Source organism: Notamacropus eugenii, chromosome 1 (genome assembly GCF_028372415.1).
Source record: "Notamacropus eugenii isolate mMacEug1 chromosome 1, mMacEug1.pri_v2, whole genome shotgun sequence".
NCBI classification, from domain to species: domain Eukaryota; kingdom Metazoa; phylum Chordata; class Mammalia; order Diprotodontia; family Macropodidae; genus Notamacropus; species Notamacropus eugenii.
Genome location: NC_092872.1, coordinates 379,899,837 through 379,923,763, shown reverse-complemented (window position 1 = coordinate 379,923,763; position 23,927 = coordinate 379,899,837). Strand labels below are relative to the sequence as shown.

Here is a 23,927-nt window from a genome sequence, read left to right as displayed (position 1 = left end):
CCTAGTATTCTTCGTCACTAGTTCTATGTAATCATAGTTGATCATTGCATTGAAAAGCCTTTTAAAATGTTCAATTTTGCAACATTGTTGCTGTAATATAATTCGTTCTTATGGTTCTGCTCACTTCCCCCTGCATCATTTCATACAAATCTTCCTGGGCTTCTTTTTTTTTTATGGCTTGTGGCACAATAATATTCCCTTACACTGTTATGCCATTATTTGGTCATTCTTTCCTCAGCTGGTAGGCTGTTGCTATTGAGTTGTTTGTGTCTGACTCTTCATTACCCTATGTAGGGTTTTCTTGGCCAAGATACTGGAATGGGTTTGCCATTTCTTACTCCAACTCATTTTACAGCTGAACTGAGGCAAACAGAGTTAAGTGACTTGCCAAGGATCACATGACTAGTAAGTGTCTGAGACCAGATTTGAACTCAAGAAGACTAGTCTTCCTGATATTCCAGTCCTAGCACTCTCTCCACTGTGCTATGTAGCTGCCCCAGTTGATAGGTACCTCCTTGGTTTGCACGTCTTTGCCACTACAAAAAGAAATATATTTTTTTATACACATAGGACCTTTCCTTCTTTCTTTGATCTCTTTTGGGGATATAGCAACAGTATCACTGCGTCAAAGGTAAGCAACTTTTTACATCCTAGTTTAGTAACTTTGGGGGGCATAGTTCTAAACTGCTTTCCAGAATAACTGTATCAATTCAGAGCGCCACCAAAGGTGCACCGCAGGGTGCCTGATTTTCCACAGACCCTCCAGCATTTGTCATTTTTAAAAATTCAATTTGGCCAATCTAATGGGTGGGAGGTGATACCTCAAAGTTGTTTTAATTTATATTTTCTAATTAATAGTGATTACATAATTTTTTCATGGCTATTCATAAATTGTATTCTTCCTTTGAGAACTGCCTATTAATACCCTTTGTTAATCAGTTGGGGAATGACTTATTCTTATAAATTTGAATCCGTTTCCTATATATTTTGCAAATGAGAACTTTATTATAGAAACTTGCTGTAAGAATTTTCTCCCTAATTAACTATTTCCTTTCTAATCTCATCTGCATTGGTTTTGTTTATGCAAAAAATTTTAATTTAATTTAATCAAAACAATCTATTTTATCTTCCACAAGTCTCTCTGTCTCTTGTTTGGGCATGAATTCTTCCCCTACCCTAGATCTGAAAGTAATTTCTTCCTTGTTCCTCTAATATGCTTATGATTATATCAGGTTTCACATATGATATGCTGTTCATGCCTCACAATACATTGCCTGTGTTATTATTCCCATTTTACAGATGAAAAAATTGAGTGGAATTCAGAAGGGTCAAAGTTACCTAGTTTGTAAATATCTGAGGTAAGAGCCAAACCCTGAGTCTAGTACTACTGCCATCATAGCATACTGCTTTTCCCCTGGAGAAGATTCAGAGAAGCATTAATGATTCCTTTCAAAAATTCTAAGACCTGACACATGGAAAGGGATTTAACTTATTCTGCCAGAAGAGAGAATCAGAAGCAATGGTGAGAAGTTTCTTGGATGCATATTTCACTCAGTATGATAATAATAATGATAAACATTTGCATAGTGCTTACTATGTGCCAGTCATTGGACTAAAGCACTTTACAACTGTTATTTTCATTTGATGTACATTTTATCTTCATAACAACCCTGAGAGGTACCCATTTTACTGTACTCATTTTACAGATGAGGAAACTAAAGCAAACAGAAACTGCCCCCTGTCACACAGCTAGTAAGTGTCTGAGAACACATTTGAACTCAGATCTCCCTGACTCTATGACCGGTGCTTTAGTATAAGGAAGAATTTTCTAAGATTCAAAGCTGTCTAAAAGTAGAATGTCTCACCTTGGGAGATATTTAAGCAGAGGTTACACAATGACTTGTTGGGGTACTGTGGAGAAGATTATTACCTTGGTTAGGAGGCCAGACTTCATGACCTTTGAAATTCCTTTGAATTCTGTGATTTTGGTACCAAGAGGATGGTAATAAGCTAGGAAGTTTAGATAAGAGAGGCAAACTTACCTGGAAACCCAAGATTCCCTCCTTTGACACCTCATGGGGTGACCTCTTACTTTAGAAGGAACAGCCTGATTGGGAATTGCTCATTGGGTGGAGGGGTGGAGCCAGCTCTTCCCTGCCAGGAGGACAGTACAGAAGAAACTTGGGCTTGACTAGCTCCGGGAGACCTCTCCATTGGTTTACCAAAGACAGAGGGGTGGGCAGTGATATCAGGGAAGAGCTCAGGAATATCTCTTTTCAGAGTAGGACTTAATGGTCTAGGAAATTTCTTAGAAAATCTTTACTACCTACTCACACAATCTGACTTAAGGTTTTGAGAATTCTCCTTCCTCTATATCTGATGTTATGCTGAGCTCTGTGAATTCTGTCTTTTTGTTTATTTGCTGAAAAAACAACCCACAAATGTATTATTCACCGTTATTTAGATGATGGTGATGTGATATAGTTTTAAGATCCATGGACTTGATATCAGAAAAAAACTCAATTCAAATTTGGGCTCAGACACTTACTAACTGCAAAATTTTGAACAAATCCCTGACTTCTTTGAGGCTCAGTTTCTTATTTAAAAGGGGGAATATGATATTTGTGCTACTTACCTCATGGGAGTTGTGACACTCCAGAGGAGAAAGTGAGGCTGATGACTTTGGGCTTCTCTGCCTCACTTAAGTCCAATTCACTCAAATCCCTCACTCTTGTGATGCCATTGGTCCTCTTTGACAATGAAGGACGAACAGCAGCAGTAGCTATCTTATCACTGTGAGGAAGCTCTAAAATATCCTCTAAATGGAAGATATTATTGTGATTCAGCCTCTCATCCCAGTTAAAATGCATATGCATCTCTCCCACTTCTGCTAGAAGCTGTTCTTGATCATTCACACCTTAGTGTGATTGACTTTAGGATCTTTTTTTAAAATAGTATTTGTTGGAGGAGAGAGGGCACAGCAGATTGTAGCATTTTTGCTAATGAGGCAAATTCCACCAAAGAGGGAAGGATTTCTTCAAGGTAACTTCTAAATTTCAGTCCTGTACATGATGGGGGAAGAGCATAGAGAAGGGGCCCTAGGACTATCAAAGACAAGCATTATCCTCTCTTGTGACTTTGTTAGGCATAGTCTAATATTAAGGACATCTTCTGGCTTTCTGGTCAGGGTAGACCTGCTGTTAATCCAAGCAAGGAGCTCAGGAGCTGTGGTTGTTCCATTCCTAGGATTTATAGTTGGTTTTGCTTCTCCGGCATTTCCCCAGAATCATGGAAGTTCCTCTCTCCAATCTTCTCCCTTAGAAAAAAATTGCAGCCTCATAGTAGGCAGTGACTGCTTGACTCAGAATATGGGCAGGGTCAGCTTTACATATGGACAGAGAATTCAACCACCTAGGTTTGAAGATTTTAGGCACGCTAAGAAGGTCACTTTGCCTAAAAATACCTGGGGACATAACTGTCCATACATCCTGTTAAAATTCAGTTCTATAGTTATTTCAGGAGGTGCTTTCCATGTTATATGTAAAACAGTGTCTTCATTGTTGGGATGATCTTTTTCAAAGATGAAAGAAGACAGTGTCTGCTTTCAAGGAATTTTTAGTCTTTTAGAGGGGATATAGAATATGCACAAATAACCAGAATAGGAGGCAGACTGATGAGTACAAAGGAGAAGGCCAGGTAAAGTGCTATAAGAAATTTAAGAATAGTGAATCTTTTCATTATAAGTTGTACTTTTAAAGAACTTTAGAGTTGATCAAATGTCAGGGAAGGCATCAAAAAGGAGGGAGCAACTAAGTACAGCATGAAGGAAAGGACTTCAACAGGTAGAGGGACAACATATCCTTGGTCTAACAAGATGGAACTGCTGTTGGTCCTGAGTGTCTGGGGCATGTACCCATTCCTTTCTGCACAATTTGATCCCCTCTGCAGTGGACCCATGTATCCTATCAGCATGAGGTTCAGTCCTGAGAGTCTGACCACTGATAAAGGTCTGGCTCACGAAGCCCCTACTCCATTGGCTTGGGGATTTGAAGCTCAGGTTTCAGCTCATGTCTAGGCTGCGGGGTACGGAGGTGGGTGAGTGGGTGGGTGTATGTTGTACTTAATGTACAATTTGAATCAGGTATGGGAGAGACATTTATTTCCTACATACCAAGAAATGCTAAAAAGATACAAAAGACATCACACATTGACAGAGTGACTTAAAACTGGATTTAGTAACTTGATGTAACTACTTTTATAATCTACTGAGAGGCTGTTTAATCTCATTGAAATGTGAAGCACTTTGCAGTGATGCTGACTAGGCAGTTTACATTTCACATCTCCATTCTGTATTCTTTCTCCTTCCAAGTTCATGTCTTTGTCCAAGGCAGACCAAAGACTTGGCCTCTTCTTCTTGTTGGTGCTTGTCTGATGGAGAGGAGCTCACGTTGTTACCAGTGAGTTCTACTCATTACACCCACAATTTCTGGACCTCTGGAACTCATGAGGTCACCAATATAATGCATAAGGTAAGAGAAGACCAAGTGATCACTCAGATTTTCAGTTCCATACCAAAATGACAAGTCCATTTAGTGCTCGGCCACCTGATGAAGCAGCCAGGAAATCTGTCATCCTCAAAAGGCTCAAGGACCAGGTCATACTTGTATTTAGCAGAAAACAATTGGAATATCTGTGTATGCTTTATGCAACCCACATTATATGACTTTGTAGATTATGTGAGCAAAGGCAGAGAGATGAGAAAGGGCAGTCTACGAATGGGATGATGAGCAACCCAATTTAATTACAGCATAAAGAGTCTTGGTTGTTAGTTGTCATAACTTTCAGGTTTACAACATTCTTCTCAACAGCCTTGTGAGGCCTTAGGTAGAGTGAGTATGATTATTTCCCCTGGGGCAATGCCCTTTTACTTTACAGATGAAGAAACTGCAGCTTAGAGAGAAAAGCTGATTTGCTCAGAGTGATACAAATAATGGTAGAGCTAGGCTTTAAATTCAAACCTTTGAGCTCCAAATCCAGTGCTCTTTCCAGTATACCACACTGGATCTCTCTTAATGGAAACACAATGAGATAAGATGGGAAAGGGAGATTGGAGTCACATTGTAGAGCTTGGAGTGCCAGGAAGAGGTCACTCATTAAGCCAGTATCTGTCACTGACATTTCAGTGTGAATGGATTTATCCGTTCTTTTCCTAAGGCAAAATTCTCTTGGGGCTGGGTGAGAGAAAGTACAGGAGGGACCCAGACTCCTGGGATGGCATGAAGCATAGAAAAGGTCACAGAAAAGGAAGTTTAAGGTTGTGGAAGACCAACTTCGCCTTGATTGAGGGGGAGACGTATTAGCCTTTTTCTGGCCCATCCAGTAGGGGAACAAGGCCAATAATGCATTTTTGTATTTTGGCTACTTTCATGACAGTATCAGTGAGCCTCAAATATCTTATCTTGTTGATACTACAGCCTGGGAAACTTGGAGGAACCCAGGTTTCAGGAAACCCCAAGTGTCTGATCTTAGTGACTGTATGGGTGGCCGTGGGCAAGCCATTCAAATCATAATTTCCCTATCTGTGAAATGGGCATAGAAGGGCAGATGTTTCCCAGAGGTATTGTGTGGGTTACTAATTAATGCCTGGGAAATAGGAAGCTCTGAGGATAGAGGAAAGGCTGTTATTACTGATGAGACTGAGAATGATCTAGCTGTTCCTTGGCACTCATGTGAGTGATGGATAAGAATGCCTTTGCTTGGACCAGTATTCAAAATTTCTAAAACATTTGGTTGGAGGTATCTGTAACATAAGCATAGTTTGACCTTAAATCAAGAACATTGCATTTGAAGTCTTCTGACTTGTTTCATAGACCTTTTACTGCCTGTGTGATTTTTAAAAAGTTATTCAACATATTCGGGCCTCAGTTTCTTCCTCTGTAGAATAAGATCAATATTTCTTAAGGTCCCTTCCAGTGCCAGCCAACTCCTATCATCCTGTATCCCTTCTGGCAAACTCAACAGGCCTAGTGTTTTGGTAGTAACTGAGGGGTTCAGGATGTGCAGTGGAGAGAGACGGTGTGGTTTGTCTCTTGTAGAACAGTTACAAACATAGCTGTCTGTGCCTACTGCCAGGGAATTACTATGAACTAAAAAAAATCCCCAAGTGTTTCATTGGTTGAGATGCTGTATGCGAGCAAACATTTACTTGCTAAACAAACAGAGGCCAATAAGGATGTTTTAAATGGAGAGAGAAGGTGAAGTAGAAAGGATCAGGAATTAGGAGATGGGAGCTTTAGTACTGACCCTGTCACTTAAGGTCACTATGTAACCTTGGGTAAATTTTTTGGCTTCTCTGGGCCTCAGTTTCTCCATCTGTAAAATAGATGGGTTGGATTAAATGTTCTCAGAGTACCTTTCAACCTCTGAGTATCTTCTTTGAATATGCTTCCATATGCTTCCATGTGCGTGTTCTTAAAGCCTTCAGCTACCCATGCTTATATATAGATATACATTCACACACGTATATATGTGGTCATATAAAATACCTTCAAACATATACATACACAAATACCGACATGCATGCATAAAGGTACATGTGTTAACCTATGCTCTCCTTTCTTCTGGGGTCTGAAAAGCAAACTGAGCCTTAGGCACAACCCCTGACAAGCTTTTTCATGTTGCTGTGGCAGGTGGGCTTTGCTTCCTGTGTTGCTGGTGGCTGTATAGTGGCCACTTGCCAAGTTCAATTCTGTCTATAGGGCACTAGTCTGGCCCTACCCCTTGTCCAAGGTTCAGATAAGCCTTTAGCTCCCCCGGGCTTCCTGCTCTGATATGTTCTAGTCATTGAGGGGCTGGTGGCCTCCATGAGTTCTACAGAGAGAGTCAGAGGTACTCCTGCCTGCCAACTAACAATGGTCCTAGACATGGGGAGTACATATATGTTCATAGATGTAGGCTTATATGTACATGCAGCCCTGAAATCCCAGGCACTGTGTCCTTTTCTCCTCCCATCTTCTACTGAGCCCCTCTCCCCTGTCCCCGCCTTCCTACACCCCTTTCTTGTAGGAACTGCTCAGCAAGGCAGGTTTGCTGCAGCAGCAGCAGCTGGAAGGTTGAGCCTGTTGAAGCCTGCCCCGTACCACTGCTGACCTGAGTGAGTAGGAAGATTTTCTGCATACCAAAAAGGCAAAGAACTCTAGAGGAGGCCATACATGGGCCAAGATCTATGCCGGGCTGGTGACAGTGTGCCTAAAACTTTGAGGAGCAGAGGGACGGTGGCTAAGGATCTCGCCCCCAGAATTTAAGGAATGAAACATCTGCTTCTGTTGTACCATGAGACAGAGTAATGACTCACCTGGGGGTCTCCTCCCATCCTGGTACCTAGAGATTAGCCAGTACTGCTGAGTTGAATTTGGGCTACACAGTGGGGTGTTATGAATATAAACTTTGTCCCTACTGGTTCTCTTGGGGTTGGGGGTTTCCAAAGGGGTCCAAAGTATAGGGTGGTGGTGGTGGTGGTATGCATTTGAGGGGGAGGGGAAGGTGCATATAAGATATTCAGCCCTGCCCCAGACTCCAGAGTATCTTTGTAGGTCTGTTTCTACCCTGACCTTCACCCCCACTCTCTATGGCATGGTCTGGGGGAGACAGTCACTGCCAACAGCCTCCTGGACTTGAGATTCTCTAGTCCCTCTACCCTGGAAATTTAACTCTTCCTGGTCTCTGGAGACAAGAGGCACCTGGAGAAACAAGTCCTTCCTGTTTTACCCAGGAATGCGTTTAACACCTGGAAGGCCACTCTGTGCCAACCTGGATAAATGTCAGACAGTACTGAGAGGCAGCACCCACTCTGGGACTCCCATTGAAAATATCCCCCGAGACACTGCCCCAGGGAAGCTTAGCCCCATTCTCACACTCTGCTGCCAAGGACTGGAGACCTAGATCCTAATCTTGGTTCTGTCACTCACTGGTTGTATGACCTTAGCCAGATAATAACAATAGCACCTTATACTGGGATACTTTGTCAAAACAGTTTCGTTATCACATTTGATTCTCATAGCAACTCGTCAAGGTTGGTGGGGCAGATATTTTTATTTCCTTTTTATAGGTGAGGTAATAGGTGCTGAGACTGTGATTTATCATAGATTACACGGAGGGAATCAACAGATCTAGGATGAGAATTCCTGGTTGGATGCTCCTCTCCATTATACTGAAAGAAAAAATTTCAGAGATGGAGGAGATGTGGAGAACATGAGGCAAATAAAAGTCTCCATCCCTGAGTTCCTTTCAACACAAGATTAGGTGTAGTTCTGCCTAGAGACAGGAGCAGGATGGCTTCCAAATTTTCCAGCCCCAGGATTCTGCCATGTTACTATTTGCCAGGTTTCCCTTAAGACTTTGATTTTATTTGGGGAATAGGTTTAAGTGGCATTGCTCAGGAATTCAGTTTTGCAGATATTAAGTGTTCACCATATGCCAAGCCTGTTCTAGACAGTGGATTTTTTTTTTTAAAGCTCAACAACTACCCAGTTGTTCCTTTTATAACCTAATAAGGGGGAAGTGCTATCTACACAAATAAGTATGATACCAAGTAGAAAGTGATGGGAGTGGGGCAAAAGAGAGATTCAAACAAAGGTTGTTAAGACAATTTGAAGAAGAACAGATTGTTTTCAGTTGGTGTGATCAGGGAAAGTTTCTTAAAGATGTGGCACCTTGAGATGAATCTTGGAGGAAAAGATGAATTTCAGCATTTGAAGATGGAGGCAGGCATTTTAGGCATCTGCCTTCTTTAAGGCTATCCACACGTAAGCCTATGGGAGAGTATTCACAAAATTGTAGACTCAGGTAAAAGGAGCTCAGAAGACATTTAATTCAGCCCCTTTGTTTTATAGAGATGGGGAAAATGAGACTCAGAGAGGCAGAGAGACTTGACCAAGGTCATATAATGATTAAGTGACAGAACCATTACTCAAATCCAGGCCTCTCAACTCCTGGTTCTTTCCTCTACACCTTCTTTTTGCCTTTAAAGCATCCTTACTGACCTCTGATAATTTATCAAATAAATGTTTGGTTGAACAAACTCATTGAAAACTGAAGAATTTTTGTGGTTGCTGAATACAGTTGTTTCTTATGGTTATTCTTCTCTGTAAATTCAAAGAAGCAGGACATTGCAGGATAAAATAAAACACCTAGGGGTCCAGTGTGGCTTGAGCAGAGAATAAGTCCATGGGGAATACTTGGGAGATGTTTGGACAGGTAGATGAGAAGTAGATTGTGGAGAGTTTTGAATGCTAAACCCAAGAGTTTATATTTTATCCTGTAGGCAGTGGAGTCAAGTTGCTCTAATGGATTTTGTAGTGACATATTGGATGTTCTTATCTATAACATTTTTCTATCTCTATTGCACTTAATTTCATGCTAATTTTTTTTCCCACTGGGGTTTTTTCCCACTGACTCATACCTATTTCTGTTTCTACTCAGGTGATTCCTCACAATGGCCATCATAGTGTTGAGTTTTGTCCTTCTCCTGCTTCCCTGCTTGTCCTGTGAGAGGCTCCAGGAAAGCCCCAGTCCATCAACCTTGCACTTCACCCACCCTGTGTACAATGCCACTATCTATGAGAACTCAGCTCCCAAGACCTACGTGGAGAGTCTTGGCAAGATGGGCATCTACTTGGCAGAGCCCCAAATGGTAGTGAGATACCGCATCATATCAGGAGATCTGGCTAATGTATTTAAAACAGAGGAGCATGTGGTGGGCAGTTTCTGTTTTCTGAGGATAAGGACCAAAAGTGGTAACACAGCAATTCTGAACAGGGAGGTATGTGACAGCTACACCCTTGTCATTCAAGCCACAGAACAGACTTTGGGGTATGAAGCTTCAACTCATGTCCTGGTCCGCATCTTGGATCAAAATGACTTAAAGCCATTGTTCTCTCCCCCATCCTATAAAGTTGCCATCCCTGAAGACACCCCTCTCAAAAGTGCCATCTGCATGGTAAGCGCTACTGATGCTGACCTTGGCCAGAATTCTGAATTCTATTATGCCTTCAATACCCGATCAGAGCTATTCACAGTCCATCCCACCAGTGGTGTAGTGACTGTGACTCGAAAACTTAATGCCACCTGGAAGGGGAGGCATGAGCTTCAGGTGCTGGCTGTGGACCGCATGAGAAAGATCTCTGAGGGCAATGGATTTGGCAACCTGGCCTCCCTGGTCATCCAGGTGGATCCGTGTCCCAAGAAGCCACCAGCTATTTCTTCAGTAGTCGTGACATCACTGGATGACACTGAGGACAATGCCTATGCCACACTCATGGTGGATGCGAATGGTTCAGAGGCTGGGGTTGAAGTTGTGAACATTGTAGATGGAGACCCAGGGAAGCATTTCAAAGTTATCAAATCATATGTTGGGGGCAACAAGTTTACATTAGTATCCATCAAAGAGATTGATTGGTTGGAATATCGTCATGGATTCAACCTTAGTCTTCAGGCCAAAGGTGGAGGAAAACCACCTTTGTATTCCCAAATCAGGGGCATCCACTTACCTCCTTCCAAAATAGCTTCAGCCAGGTTTGAGAAGGCCATTTACAGAGTCCAGCTTAGTGAAATTTCTCCTCCAGGAAGTCGTGTTGTAGTGGTTAAAGTCACCCCAACCTTCCCAAGTCTGCAATATATTCTGAAGTCTACCTCAGAGAGCTCAGGGTTCAAGATTAATTCTCGAACTGGGCTGATAACCACCACAAGGCTGATGGATTTCTATGATAGAGCCAAATATCAGCTACACGTTGGAACCACTTTGGGCCAGGCTTCCACTACTGTGATCATTGATATCATTGACTGTAACAATCATGCTCCTGTCTTTTCTCAATCTTCTTACCATGGCACATTTGATGAAAATCTTCCTCCTGGGACCAGTGTCCTAACTGTTACTGCCACAGACCAAGACTATGGGGAGAATAGCTTTGTCACTTATTCTATCACTAGCCCAAGAACCGTCCCTTTCACCATAGACCCCTATTTGGGGGTCATCTCCACTTCCAAACTGATGGACTATGAGCTTATGCAAAGGCTTTACACTTTCCGAGTCTGGGCATCAGACTGGGGATCCCCATTCCGTCAGGAGAGTGAGGTTTCCATCTCACTCATGCTCAACAATCTAAATGACAACCAACCAATGTTTGAGAATGCCAACTGCAATGGTACCGTCCCTTGGGACTTACGGGTGGGAGACACAGTAGTGACCCTCTCGGCCATAGATATGGATGAACTTCTGAACCTGAGGTATGAGATTGTGTCTGGCAATGAGTTGGAATATTTTGACCTGAACCATTTCTCTGGAGTGGTTTCCCTCAAACGGTCCTTTAAGAGCCTTCCTCCTGGTCAGCATTATTCCTTGGAAATCACTGCTTCAGATGGGGATAACTATGCCTTGCCTACATCTTTGAATGTCACTGTGGTGGCCTCAGGCTCTCCAGTCCATGTGCAATGTGAAGAAACAGGAGTGCTGAAGCATCTCACAGAGACCATCATCCACTCTGTTGGGTCTCAGATCCAGGAACCTAGTTCGGAGGAGTTTACCTCCTTAAGCACATATCACATCAACCGCTATGCCCCTCAGTTTGAGGACCACTTCCCTCAGTCCATTGACATCTTGGAGGGTGTCCCCATCAATACAACTGTTGCACACCTGGCTGCTTCTGACCTTGACACTGGCTTCAATGGAAAACTGGTCTATGTCCTTGCAGGAGGCAATGAAGAGAGCCGTTTTGATGTTGAATTGGAGACAGGACTGCTCAAGGTGGCTGCTCCCTTGGATCATGAGGCCACCAGTTTCTATATCCTTAATGTGACTGTGTATGACCTCGGCACTCCCCAGAAATCATCCTGGAAGCAGCTGGCAGTGAATGTTGGGGATGAGAATGATAACACTCCGAGATTCCCCCCTGGTGGATATCAGGTAGAGATCCGAGAGGACACTGAAGTGGGCACCACAGTCGCACAGATGAAAGCAGAAGATGCTGACAAGGAAGACAATGGGAGAGTCTGCTACACCCTGCTGAGCCCCACTGATAAATTTTCCCTTCATGCTCTCACTGGGGAGGTGGTGGTCACAGGGCCTTTGGATAGGGAATCACAGCCTCAGTATGTGCTCAAGGTAGAGGCACGAGACCAGGCAAAGGTAGGTCATCAGCTCTTTTCTATCACAAACCTAGTAGTAACACTAAGTGATGTCAATGACAATACTCCACAATGTATCCCAGAACTGAGTCAAGTGAAGGTCCCTGAAGATTTGCCCCTGGGCACTGTCCTGACCTTTCTGGAGGCCTTTGACCCAGACCTGGGCCCTGGGGGAGAGGTAAAGTATGCATTGATGGATGATGCTCAGGGAACTTTTGGACTGGATCCATTAACAGGAGCATTGAGCCTGGAGCGGGAGCTGGACTTTGAAAAGAAGACTTGGTATAATATGAGCCTGTGGGCTAGTGATGGTGGAAAGCCCATGGCTCGTGGAGCATCCTGCCATGTACAAGTAACAGTTCTGGATGTGAATGAGAACTTGCATCCTCCTCGCTTTACCTCCTTTGTATACCAGGGTCAGGTGGAAGAGAACAGTCTCCCAGGGACACCAGTGATAGCAGTCACTGCCCAAGATGCTGACATTGGCCAGGATGGCATAATCCAGTACTTCTTGAGAGATGGTACCGACCTTGCCACTTTCAGCATTGATCGAGACACAGGTAGGCATCACAATATAGTAGAAAGAGTCCTGGACTGGAAGGAGGAGGCCTTGCTTTGCTGGGTCGCTTCCCCACTGTAGGCCTTAGTTTCCTGGTCTTTGAGATGTAAAGGGATTTGTCTCTAAGGCCCTTTCAGTTCTAACAATGTTCTCTGTTTTTTAAGTACCTTTCAGCTCTGTTTTGGTCCCTCTCAGATCTAATATTCTATGTTCTTTAAGTTTCCTTCCAGCTCTAGCAACCTGGGTTCCATATTTTAAGATCCCTTTCAACTTAATTCTATCATAATTGGTCTCTCCCAAATCTAGCATTCAGTGTTCCAATTCTAAGGTTCCTTTCAAGATTGACATTTTATACTCTACGGTCCCTCCTAGCTTTGTGATTCCATGATACCTAATGCAAGTCTAGGTGCCTGGTTGAAGAATTTTCCTTATGTCCTAGGGATGGTCCAGACCATGATGCCCTTGGACCGAGAGTTCACCCCACACTACTGGCTGACAGTATTGGCTGTGGATCGGGGGTCTGTACCCCTCTCCTCTGTGACTGAAGTCTATATTGAAGTCATGGATGCTAATGACAACCCACCCCAGATGTCAAGGCCTGTCTACTACCCTTCAGTCAAAGAAGATGCCCCTATGAATACTTCTGTACTTCAACTGGATGCCTGGGACCCAGACACCGTTTCTAAAGGGAAACTGACATTCCATATCATCAGTGGAAATAATTTAGGATTCTTCATCATTAACTCTCTGACAGGTAAGGATCCTAGAAATTTAACCTTGTATCTACTAGCCTAGCTAAAACCTTTGGGATCCTCATGACATGCCTCTTTCCTGGGGAGGGTAAGATGGTACATTGCCTTGTTCTCTTTGGGAATTCAGCAAAGTTAAGTAACTTTTCTAAACTTAAATGGAAATAAGTGACCAAACCCAGTGAGATAGTCCAGACCTTTGCCTCAGGCTGAGCCCTAATCCATGATCCTTATCCCAGTCTAAGATGTAAACTTTCACTTTACACTGAACTCTGAGACTGAGTCTAACCCTAGTCTCAGAATGAACCCTAAGCCTTGTTTCAGACAGTCTTCAACCCAGACAAAGACTACCTCTTAACCCTGGGCATTATTAATGCTCATGTATGTTGTTAGTGTTTTTTTATTGTTCAGTTGTGTCCGGCTCTGTGACCCCACTATCTCTTAAAGTCTGTCCAAGTTATTTTCTTTAAGTATTAACTAATTTGATCTCATTGCTACCCAAGGGAGTCTCAAAACTCTGCTCCACGATACAAAACACAATACAAAAGTATAAAACTTTGACTATATCAACCTTTGTCAGCAAAGTGATATCTCTGCTTTTTAGTATGCTGCCCAGATTTGCCATAGCTTTCCTTCCAGGGAGCAAGCATCTTTTAATTTCATAGCTGCAGTTGCCATCTGCAGTGATCTTTGAGCTCAAGAATATAAAATCTGACACCACTTCCATTTCTTCTCCCTCTATTTGTCAGGAAGTGAAGACATTGGTTGGCAAGATCTTAGTTTTTTTTGATGTTAAGCTTCAAGCCAGCTTTTATACTTTCGTCTTTCACCCTCATCAAGAGGCTTCTTAATCCTCTTCACTTTCTGTCACTAGAGTGATATTGTTTGAATATCTGAGATTATTGATATTTCTCCCAGCAACTTTAATTCTGGCTTTTGATTCATCAAGCCTGGCTTTTCACATGACATACTCTGCATATAAGGTGATGTTGTTAACAATACAGAAATAGATGAGAGAGTGTGAATGACTCAATGTAGCCCATCCTTACTGTTAGAGACAACTCAAAGCTTTGTGATGGAGGTCATCAAAGCAGGGACAGCAATATATATGGTTTTCTTCATCATGATCATCTTCATCATCACTCATAATTAATTCTCTAACCTTTTCTTCACAAATGCTCTGTATAGGAGAGGTTGCAAATTTTACCCTGGGTTTACAGATGAAGAAATTGGCTTATTGAGAAGTAACTTGTCCAGTTTTACATGGCCAATAAGTCACAGATCATAGAATTGTATCACAGGAGCATGGATTTATAGCTGCCAGGTGGAGGTCACCTTATCCAGCCTTCTCATTTCACAGATGAGGAAGCTAAAGCTCATTGAGGTTAATTTCCCTGCCCATGGGCATACAAGTAGCAAGTGGTAGAGCCAAGATCTTTCTCCTATGCCATGATACCTCCTAAGGGGCAGCACAGTTCAGAAGGACTCCTTCCACCTTCCTCTAGCCTCTCAGCTTTTTGGGGGACTGAATTAATGTCCTACTCTAGGTCTTCCTCTAAAGCAGGGGTGGGGAACCTGCCTCCTTAAGGCCACATATGGCCTTCCAAATGCTTAGTGTAGCCTTTTGACTGAATCAAAATTGGGTTTAGTCAAAAGGCCACACTTAAGGATTTAGAAGGCCACATGTGGCCTTAAGGCGGCAGGTTCCCCACCCCTGCTCTAGAAGAACATGGAAGAGTGATATGAAAAGACTGGTAGAAAGTAGGCAACTATTTTTTTATCCTGGCAAAAATATTTAAATTTTACTCAGTGGGCAATAGAGAGCCACTAGCGATTTGCGAGCAGAGGAGTAACATGACTAGACCTATGTATAAGGAAGATTATTCTGGCAGAAATTTAAAAGAAGAATGGAAGGGAGGGGACAGAAAGAAAGTCTTGAGGCAATAAGATCTATAAAGGAGGTTATTGCAATAATGAAGGCAGGAGTCAAAGAGGACCCGCACCAGGGTAGTGTCAGGAGCAATACAGGAGAGGGGATAGATGTTAAAGATACTTTAAAAATAGGATTTCTAAGACTTAGTGACTGACAATATTAGACAAAATTAGACAATATTAGACAAGAGAAGGAAAGGTTACAAAAAAACAAGTTTTGAACATGGGAGACCTGATGAATTGTGCCACCATGAACAGGAATGAGAAAGTTTGAAAAGGGAGTTTTGGAAGGGAAAGATCATCAGCTCAGTTTAGAACAGGACCTTTGGGGTCTGCCAGGCCTCTTACCAGTCTTACCCTACACCTCCTCTTCCTCTCTTACCTGTGAAACTGGGGACCATTCATTCTGCTCAGCCCCTGGCAGGGCCAGGTTCTGTTTACTGTCAGCAGCTCTCTGACAGGGGTGTTTGGCACAGCTCCTAGCAGGGTAGAGATGTTCCTGATCTTCCTCTTCCCACCCAGCTGAAGTGAGAAGAGGTAATTTTCAAAAGGGTGTGTGTTTAAAAATGCAACACAATCAACCAGGTACAGAAAACCCCCCAACATACCACCAAACACAGAGTTGGAAGATTCATTGTCTACCCCTAGGGGCTGCGCAAAGGAAAGTGTTCCCATCCATCTTTCCTCTCATTATAATTATTCAACTTTATTGAATATCCATCAAGCTTATGTCAAACACATACTATGTGTAAGCTGTGTGCTCAGTAGTAAGGGGGATATGAAGTTGGCCATGGTCCATCCCCTTGAGGAACTCATGGTCTAAGACAGAGGGTCTTTACTTTTTCGGCATGATGAATTTTTTTGGCAGTATGATGAAACCTACAGAACCCTCCGCATAATAATGTTTTTAAATGTGTAAAATAAAATACATAGGATTGTAAAGGATACTAATTATATTGAAATGGTTATAAAAATATTTTTTTAAAATTTGATAAATCCCATGTTAAGAACACTTGGTCTAGAAGGGAGGATAAGCTGTGTGTAAAATAACTAATATAAGACAGCAAGCTAGAACCTTTAGGCAGGGCACAATTTCTGGCTTCAGAGAGTGGAAGGATTACCACGGGGAAGGGAATTTAGATGTTTTCTGCTTGGCTGTGAGAGAGCAGCTCTTGGACTAATCTGTCCTTGAATGGTTCATATACCCCTTTAGAGGCAATAGGGAATAATGGAAAGAGAAGTGGTCCCAGAATCAGAGAACATGCGTCCCATTTGAGGGAATACATAGGACCTTACATAGGACTCAAGTGGCTATCAGTACACCATTTAACCTCTGAAGGCCACAGTTTCCCAACTTTTAAATGAGGAGTTTGTACCAGATGGCATCTGAGCTCCCCTCAAGTCCTGCATTGAGTGTCTCTGCTCAGCTTCTTACTAATTATGTGACTTTGGGCAACTTATTTCACCTCTCTTGACCTCAGAGTCCTCATCTATGAAAAGCTCCAGAGCAAGAACTGATAAATAGAAATGTGTATAGAATGATTTTACATATATATACATATTTGTCTCTAATGGTAACCATCTCTAGGGTAGGGAGGGGGAAGGGAAGAGAAAAAAGAAAAAAGGAAAAAAGTTACATGATAGCTTTATTATATATTTAAATGTAACTTTATTATGAATATGTATTTAAATATGTGCATATTTAAATATAACTTTATTATATATTTTAAAAGAATATCAAATAATAGATTTGCAGTTTCATGTGCAAGCATCTTTTTTTCCTGTTCTGTTATGGAAATGCTTATTTTATTTCTTAAGTTCAGAATAAAATAAATAAATTATTTTTAAAGTTGTGAGGAAGCAAATTTAGGCTTGAAATCAGGAAAAACCTTCCTAACCATTACAGCTGTCCCAAAGTGGAATAGGATAACTTGAAAAGTGCTTGGAGGAGGCCTTCCAGTCAAAGTTTGAATCAACCACTTGTTAGGTATGTTACTGGGGCAATATTTCTTAAATTGTGGGTTGGGCTACATGACCCTTGAGGTCCCTTCCAGCTCTGAGATTCTGCATTTTTGTGATTCTGAAGTTCCATTAAAGAAGCAGAAATCAAAATATTTTGCAGGGCATGGCCTTGCAGAATCCCAGAAGGATCTCTAACACCATAGCCTAATTTGTGCCTACGCTGCAGCTCCTTCAGATACCAGTAAACGGCTATCCATTCTCAGGTGACTAGGGATTCACTACGCACTGGGATGAATGAACCACCCTACTTTTGGACATCTACACTGGGAACTTTTCCCTTTAAAAGAGCCAGATTGTACAGTATTTCAAAGTAACTTTGCCTGTGCAACCATGGGCAAATCACTAAACATTTTTGGGTCTTAGTTCCTCATGTATATGATGAGAGGTTTAGACTAGGCAGCATCTGAAGTCTCTTCTAGCCCTAATTCTATGAGACTATTATTCTGTCTGTTGGTCCTAATCTTTCCATCTGGGACCCAACCCCCCCAAAAATATCTAATCTCTTTTCCAGATGAGAGCTCTTAAGACAGTCCTAGTTCTAACTAGTCATCTCACTTCCCTCTCTTTACTATTTGCTTCTCATCTGTGAAACCTGAGGACAGAACTAGGGCTCTGACATGCTATGATTCTGTGTACATCTCTGGGGAGTGGGGTATTAAATAGATTTATACACAGGGGTGTCTGTGTGTGTGTTTATATGTGATGTGGTTAAACATAAAACTGGAGTGAATGGGCAGTTGGGTAGTTGTTCTGAGGGTCAGGGGGTGGTCTTTGCCCCTTGCCCATCTAGTGCCATAAACATGAGGTCCTCAATACAGACAAGACTTGGGGCTCTTAGATGGTGATGGTGATAGCCTCCATGCCCCTAGCATGGCTAGGCATGTGCATGTTCATACAGAAGTATTTGTGAAGTACCATCCTTGTACCTGTGATTAAGGAAACATCAAGCAGGTCCTCTATTTTCCAACCTAGGATGACCAAGCTTCTGGCTCAGATCAATCTCCTAGAATATAAAATGTCACATAAATAAATGCAGGACAGTTTTAGTAGATGTTTTCAGGCTGAGAGTTAGGAGACCTGGGTTCACCTTTGCAGCAAATTCACTTGTGATTGATAAATTAACTCATCTGTCTGACCTTGTTTCCTCATCTATCTCAAAGAAAGCGTGAGAGATGCCGAAGATTCTTGTGAGTCTGAATGTGATTCTGATGTAATCTGAGGAAACAGAGACCTCGTGACCCCTTTTTGTGCCATGAAGGTGATCCTAGTGGGACCTGAAGCCACCTCTTTCCCATAAGAAAGAGGCAAGAGGCTTTCTATTGGAAGTTTGAGGAATGAAAAGGAGGGCAAAGCTGGAGAAAGCAGAATAGGGTGATGATGGGGCCCTTCAGAGCCTGGCTCTGGGGATCCAAGTAGGTGGGAGAGAAAGTTCTCCTTGTGCTTGGCTGCTTATTCCTAAAAGGCAGAGGGCTCCCAAGGTACAGACATCCTACTGCTTTTAGCCTAATCCCCTGTTCCTCTTCCCATCCCTTGCAAAAAAGCCTTTAAGTCTTTTTCTCTCACTGGGACAAACATGGACATGCCCCTTTCTGGGAGTTGTGAGCAAGTTCAGATGGTAGTACCTGAGACAGACAAAAAGTATGAGAGGAAGACATGGGGAGAAGTGGAGTGAAGAAGGGGAATGGGAGGAAAGAGAAGAGGAGAAGACAGGGAAGGAGGAGAAAAGGGTGAAGAGGGACCAGTGACCCAAACTTAGGTGTAGAGTAAAAGGAGGAAATGAAGAGAAAAACATAAAGTAGGAGAGAGAAAGGTGGGAAGAGAGGTAGAGAAGAAAGCACAGGCCTTGGAGAGGATGGAGACATATGTGGCCCCCCTGTGGAGCCCTTCTGTGGGCTCTTTCCAGGACTATACTTGTGGAGTTTCCATGATTCCTCTATCAGCCTTCCCTCCTCCCTCTTGTCTCCTTCCCTAGTGCTCAGAAATGGGCTGGGCTGGGTTAGGTTAGCTGAGAACAATGGGCCAGATCTGTTTCAACTTGATAATTTCTTCCTTTTCCTTACTTCTTCCTCCTCCTCTAACAGTGACCTCAAGGCCGTGGGGCTGGCAGGGAGCCAGGACCTTGCCTCTCTCACTGCCTTCTTCACCTTGGACCCAAAAATAGAGGGCCCAGTGCTGGAACTGGAAACAGTGGTGGCAATGGGCTCTATCAGTCTTGAGGGCAGAAAGAATTAGAAGATTCCCATCTTAAAATATAAATAAATCTACGCTCACCACTTAGCCTCTATGGTCTGGCACGGAGTCCCCATTGGCCCCCTTTTTTGGACTTTTATCATTGTGGCTTGGTGGATAAAGAGCTGAACTTAGAATCAAGAAGACCTGAGTTTGAAGCCTACTTCAAACGCTAAGTAGCTGTGTCATCCTGGCCAAGTCTCTTAACCTCTCTGCCTCAGTTTCTTCATATGTAAAACGTGATAGCATTTCCTGCAATAGGATTGTTGTGGGGATCAAATCAGGTAACGTATATAGATTGCTTTGCAAGCCTTAATATGCTATATGGATTTGAGCTATATTATTTTTCATTGATCCTCCTTTCTTTTGCTGAGTGCCCATACCCACCCCTTTACTGTCATCTCTGTCCTTCTTGGGGGATTCTTGTCTGTTTTTAACATTTAATCCTTTCATCCTTGATACTTAAATTGCCCACTCTCAGGACTCTGGACTTCGAAAAAAAATGTGTAGTTGAACAATTGGCATCTGAGGACAGAGTTTAGTTTCCTGCTCTCATTTATTAACTTCCTGCTCTCTTCTCCCTCCTTAGCCATGGGGTCATTGGCCATCCTGAACAGCCTTAGGTTCATGGACCACTTTTGTTTAGCAGGGAAGTTAAGGTCAGTTGTAAAACACAGGGTGTTGGGTATGGGCGGATGGTTTTCTTTTCATCTATGGTTTTCTATTACATCTATGCTGAGAGATAGTGTCAACTCTGCTTGGAACCAAAGGAGCTCCTTGGATTCCAGAATTTATCAAATATGGACTTTCAGGATTGGAAGGGACCTCAGGAACAACTAGTTCCAAGCTCTACCTAAAACAGGAGCTGTTTGATTACGTCAAAGGTCTCCCTGGAGGACAGTCAATCTCAATTGCTCAGAAACACCCTGATAGTTTCCTCTCTTCCAAGATAACATATCCAAGTTCACACTCATAGGCTTAGCTTGCTGCTCTGGGGGCATTTGAACAGGGCTGCAAATTGCCTGGGCTGGTTGCATTGAAAACAGGCCAAGATTGGAAGCACTGAGCCAGCCTCCCCAGGGCCTTTACCCTGGGTGCCTGATGCTGCCTGAGCGAGTACATGCATGCACTCACATTTGCACTCTCAGTTACACAAAGTATGCTTAGAGATGAAGAAGCGGTACAGCCTATGTCACTGTTCTGTTGGAAAAATAAGGAAATAGACTTATTTATTCACAGAGTCAGCACTTTCAGGCATCCTGTCTCATCTCATTTCCCTCAGTACAAAAATACTAAACATACTTATAGAACTCTATTTGTCCATGGGCACATGAATTCTATGCATGGAGTCCACCCACACTCCATGACTGGAAAGGACACAGTGCATAGAGTGGTGGATGTGGAGTCAGGAAGACCTAGAGTTCAGATCTCATCTCAAATAAATGTCTAGCTATGTGACCTTAGGACATGACCTCTCTTGGTCTCAGTTTCCTTATCTATAAAATGAGGTTTGACAAGATGGTATCTTGTCCCTTTTAGCTTTAAATCTATGATCTGAAGTTTTATGTATATAAATATATATATATATACATATATATATGTGTGTGTGTATGTGTCTGTGTGTGTTTAACTGTGCATGTATATATAAAGGTATATATAAACACACACACACATATACATAATACATATATATATAATTACTATCATTTATATAGGGCTTTAAAGTTTGCCAAACACTTCACATATTTTATCTCATTTGATTCTCACAACAATCCCGGGTGGTAAATGCTATTTCTTTTAGAAAAAAATATTTTATAGATGAGGAAACTGAGGCAGATAGAGAGTAAGTAATGCCTAGGGTCACATAGCTAGCTTCTGAGGATGAATTTAAACTCAGATCTTCCTGACCCTAGATTCAGTATTTTATCCACTATGCCTCCTAGCTGCCTTGTTCACACACAATATATATGTGTACATGTATGTGAAACCAACATTGGTCTTACTACTTTAGAGTCACACCTTGTAAATACACACATCCACATAGGTACTCCCATATGTAGGTAGTTAAATACATTCATGCAATATGCATGTGCATCCCCATACACACAGTGCATATGTCCATAGACACATGTAAGTACACAGTACATTTATGCATTGATAAAGGAGTATTATGCAAGCATACTAGGACACATTTAAGGAGATTAAGTTGGGAGGAAATGTTTGGACCTGCTTACCAAAGAAATCTGTGTTAGAGACAACAGAATTTTAAAGCCACTTAGATATCTGAAAACACTCTCAAAAAGAGAAGATTCTCACAGAGTGGGAAAAAATCCTCACTGATTCTTTTAATAAATTGCAAAGCAATGCTCCAGCAAAACTATTAAGACCACATGAGCTTAGATATAGTCAGCATTAAAAGCCAACAAAATTCTACATGAATGCAATGGTTAATATTAGTAGCGTGTTATTGAAGTCAAAGGACATATCTCTCCTTTCTGTTAATTATTTGGGTTATAGATTGGGGAGGGGCAGAGATTTGTTTGAGTACTTGTTGGAGACTGCCTATCATATCAAAACAAAATATATCAATAAATTCATAAAAGAAGGAAGGTGTTTAAAAAGATAGAAACAATTCCCCACTCATAGTTCTGTTTCTCATCAGTATAAAATGTTAATGAGGAGAATGACCTCCAGGGACTTGCAGGCTTTCACAGGTGCTTTTCCATAGCTGATCACATCTTTTAGGACATATAGCAAACTGAGAGGTTGTAAGGAATGGGGCTCTCTTTCTTTTGTGAACTTTGGGAAGTTACCTGGGTTAGGTTGCATTCATTATTTTGATTTTGAGGTCATGGGAAATGACCTTGAAAATAATTTTCTCATTTGCATTTCCTCCTTTGTCCTTTGGTGGGGCAGCTATAGTCAGATTTCTAGTTTGCTAAGGGTTTTCCTTAGAAATATAGGGTAGATCTTCTTGAGTGGCTAGGCATCAGCCTGCAATTGGAAGAATTAGTCATTGGACTAATGACCTGGGTTCTGAGAGCTTAGGTGGGTGAATCCCAAATTTACTTTAAGGAAGAAAATATATCTGTCACAATGGTTTAATCCTGGTCTAAGGGAAATCAAGATTTCTAGGCTACACTTAGGGAACCTTTAGCAGAGAGTCTTTAGAAAATTTGGGGCTGCATGGTCTGAAATTGAGTAGGATTTTTAATATATGTATTTCTAATAACCTCCTGGTATGTTCCTTCTAAACTTGTGCATTCTTTTTTCTCCTGCAACTAAAACCTAGAGAATTCACTCTTGTGGCTTTGAGTGGATGAAAACTAGAACTTATTGAGTATTAGAGAAAGATACCTAGGATGGGGGCAATGGAAAAGTAAGGATGCAGTTTGGATCCGGTGAAACTTAATCCCTTAATCAGGGAACTAAATTGATTCTGGGATCAAGAAAGTCCATCTGGGAGACTTGGAGTCTCTATTTGGCTTTCTAGGATTAGTGGAATGCAAGGAGACCGAGCCTTGGGCATGAAGTCATGTCCTTTGGATGGGCTCTGAGAAGAATTGTACCACTGAGTAGCTCCAGGAGAAGCTACAGTCCTTATAAGTGGGAGGAAGAAATGGTACTCTTGGAAGGCCAAATGCCAGCTCTGACCAGAAAGGAAGGTGAGCTCTTCATGGAATAAAAATGCAGAGATGATTAGTTCATGTTGTGAGAAATAGTAGATTGACAGCCAAGTGCTTGACCAGTAACCTTGAGACATTAAAAGACCAAGATGAAGAAAGGCCTCCATCTTGTATGGATCCTCTGTGGAGCATATATGGGAAAACAGAGAAAATAATGAGATAGAATAAGATGGTATGAAGGGATTGCGATCTGTACCAGTAGATGGGTATCTCACACTAAGGAAATCAGATTATCTTTTTTAAATTCAATTTTAAAAAATTTTATTTTCAGTTCTGAGCTCTCCCCTTCCTCCCTCTCCCTCCCCCACCCATTGCAAAAGCAGAAAAAACAAAACCCAATTTGAATGCATATATTCATGCAAAACAAATTCTTGGGGAGCTATCAAAGCATATTCATGTGCACATATAGATACATACACATACATATGCTTGTATTAGACTTAACATGTGCATAAAATAATACACATACATACCCATACCCAAACTTTCAGGTTCCTTCCATGCTGATGAAAAGTTGCCTCAGCAATGGGGCATGGCCAGAGAGGTACAGGCACTATTTTTTCTGGGCCC

The 23,927-nt window shown here is 42.0% G+C and overlaps 1 protein-coding gene across 2 annotated transcripts in view; it reads left to right on the top strand.

Moving 5' to 3' along the window:
* FAT2 (FAT atypical cadherin 2) overlaps positions 1-23,927 on the top strand; it is a 108,730-nt gene that overhangs the window by 15,536 nt on the left and 69,267 nt on the right. Inside the window, exons 2-3 of one of the 2 annotated variants that reach the window (XM_072630769.1) lie at positions 9,481-12,740; positions 13,179-13,493. In XM_072630769.1, the coding sequence (XP_072486870.1) occupies positions 9,494-12,740; positions 13,179-13,493 (3,562 nt within the window). In that variant the 5' untranslated portion in view covers positions 9,481-9,493. Of the gene's footprint in view, positions 1-9,302; positions 12,741-13,178; positions 13,494-23,927 lie in introns of those variants that run through there. The other variant, XM_072630770.1, reaches the window with a different exon arrangement.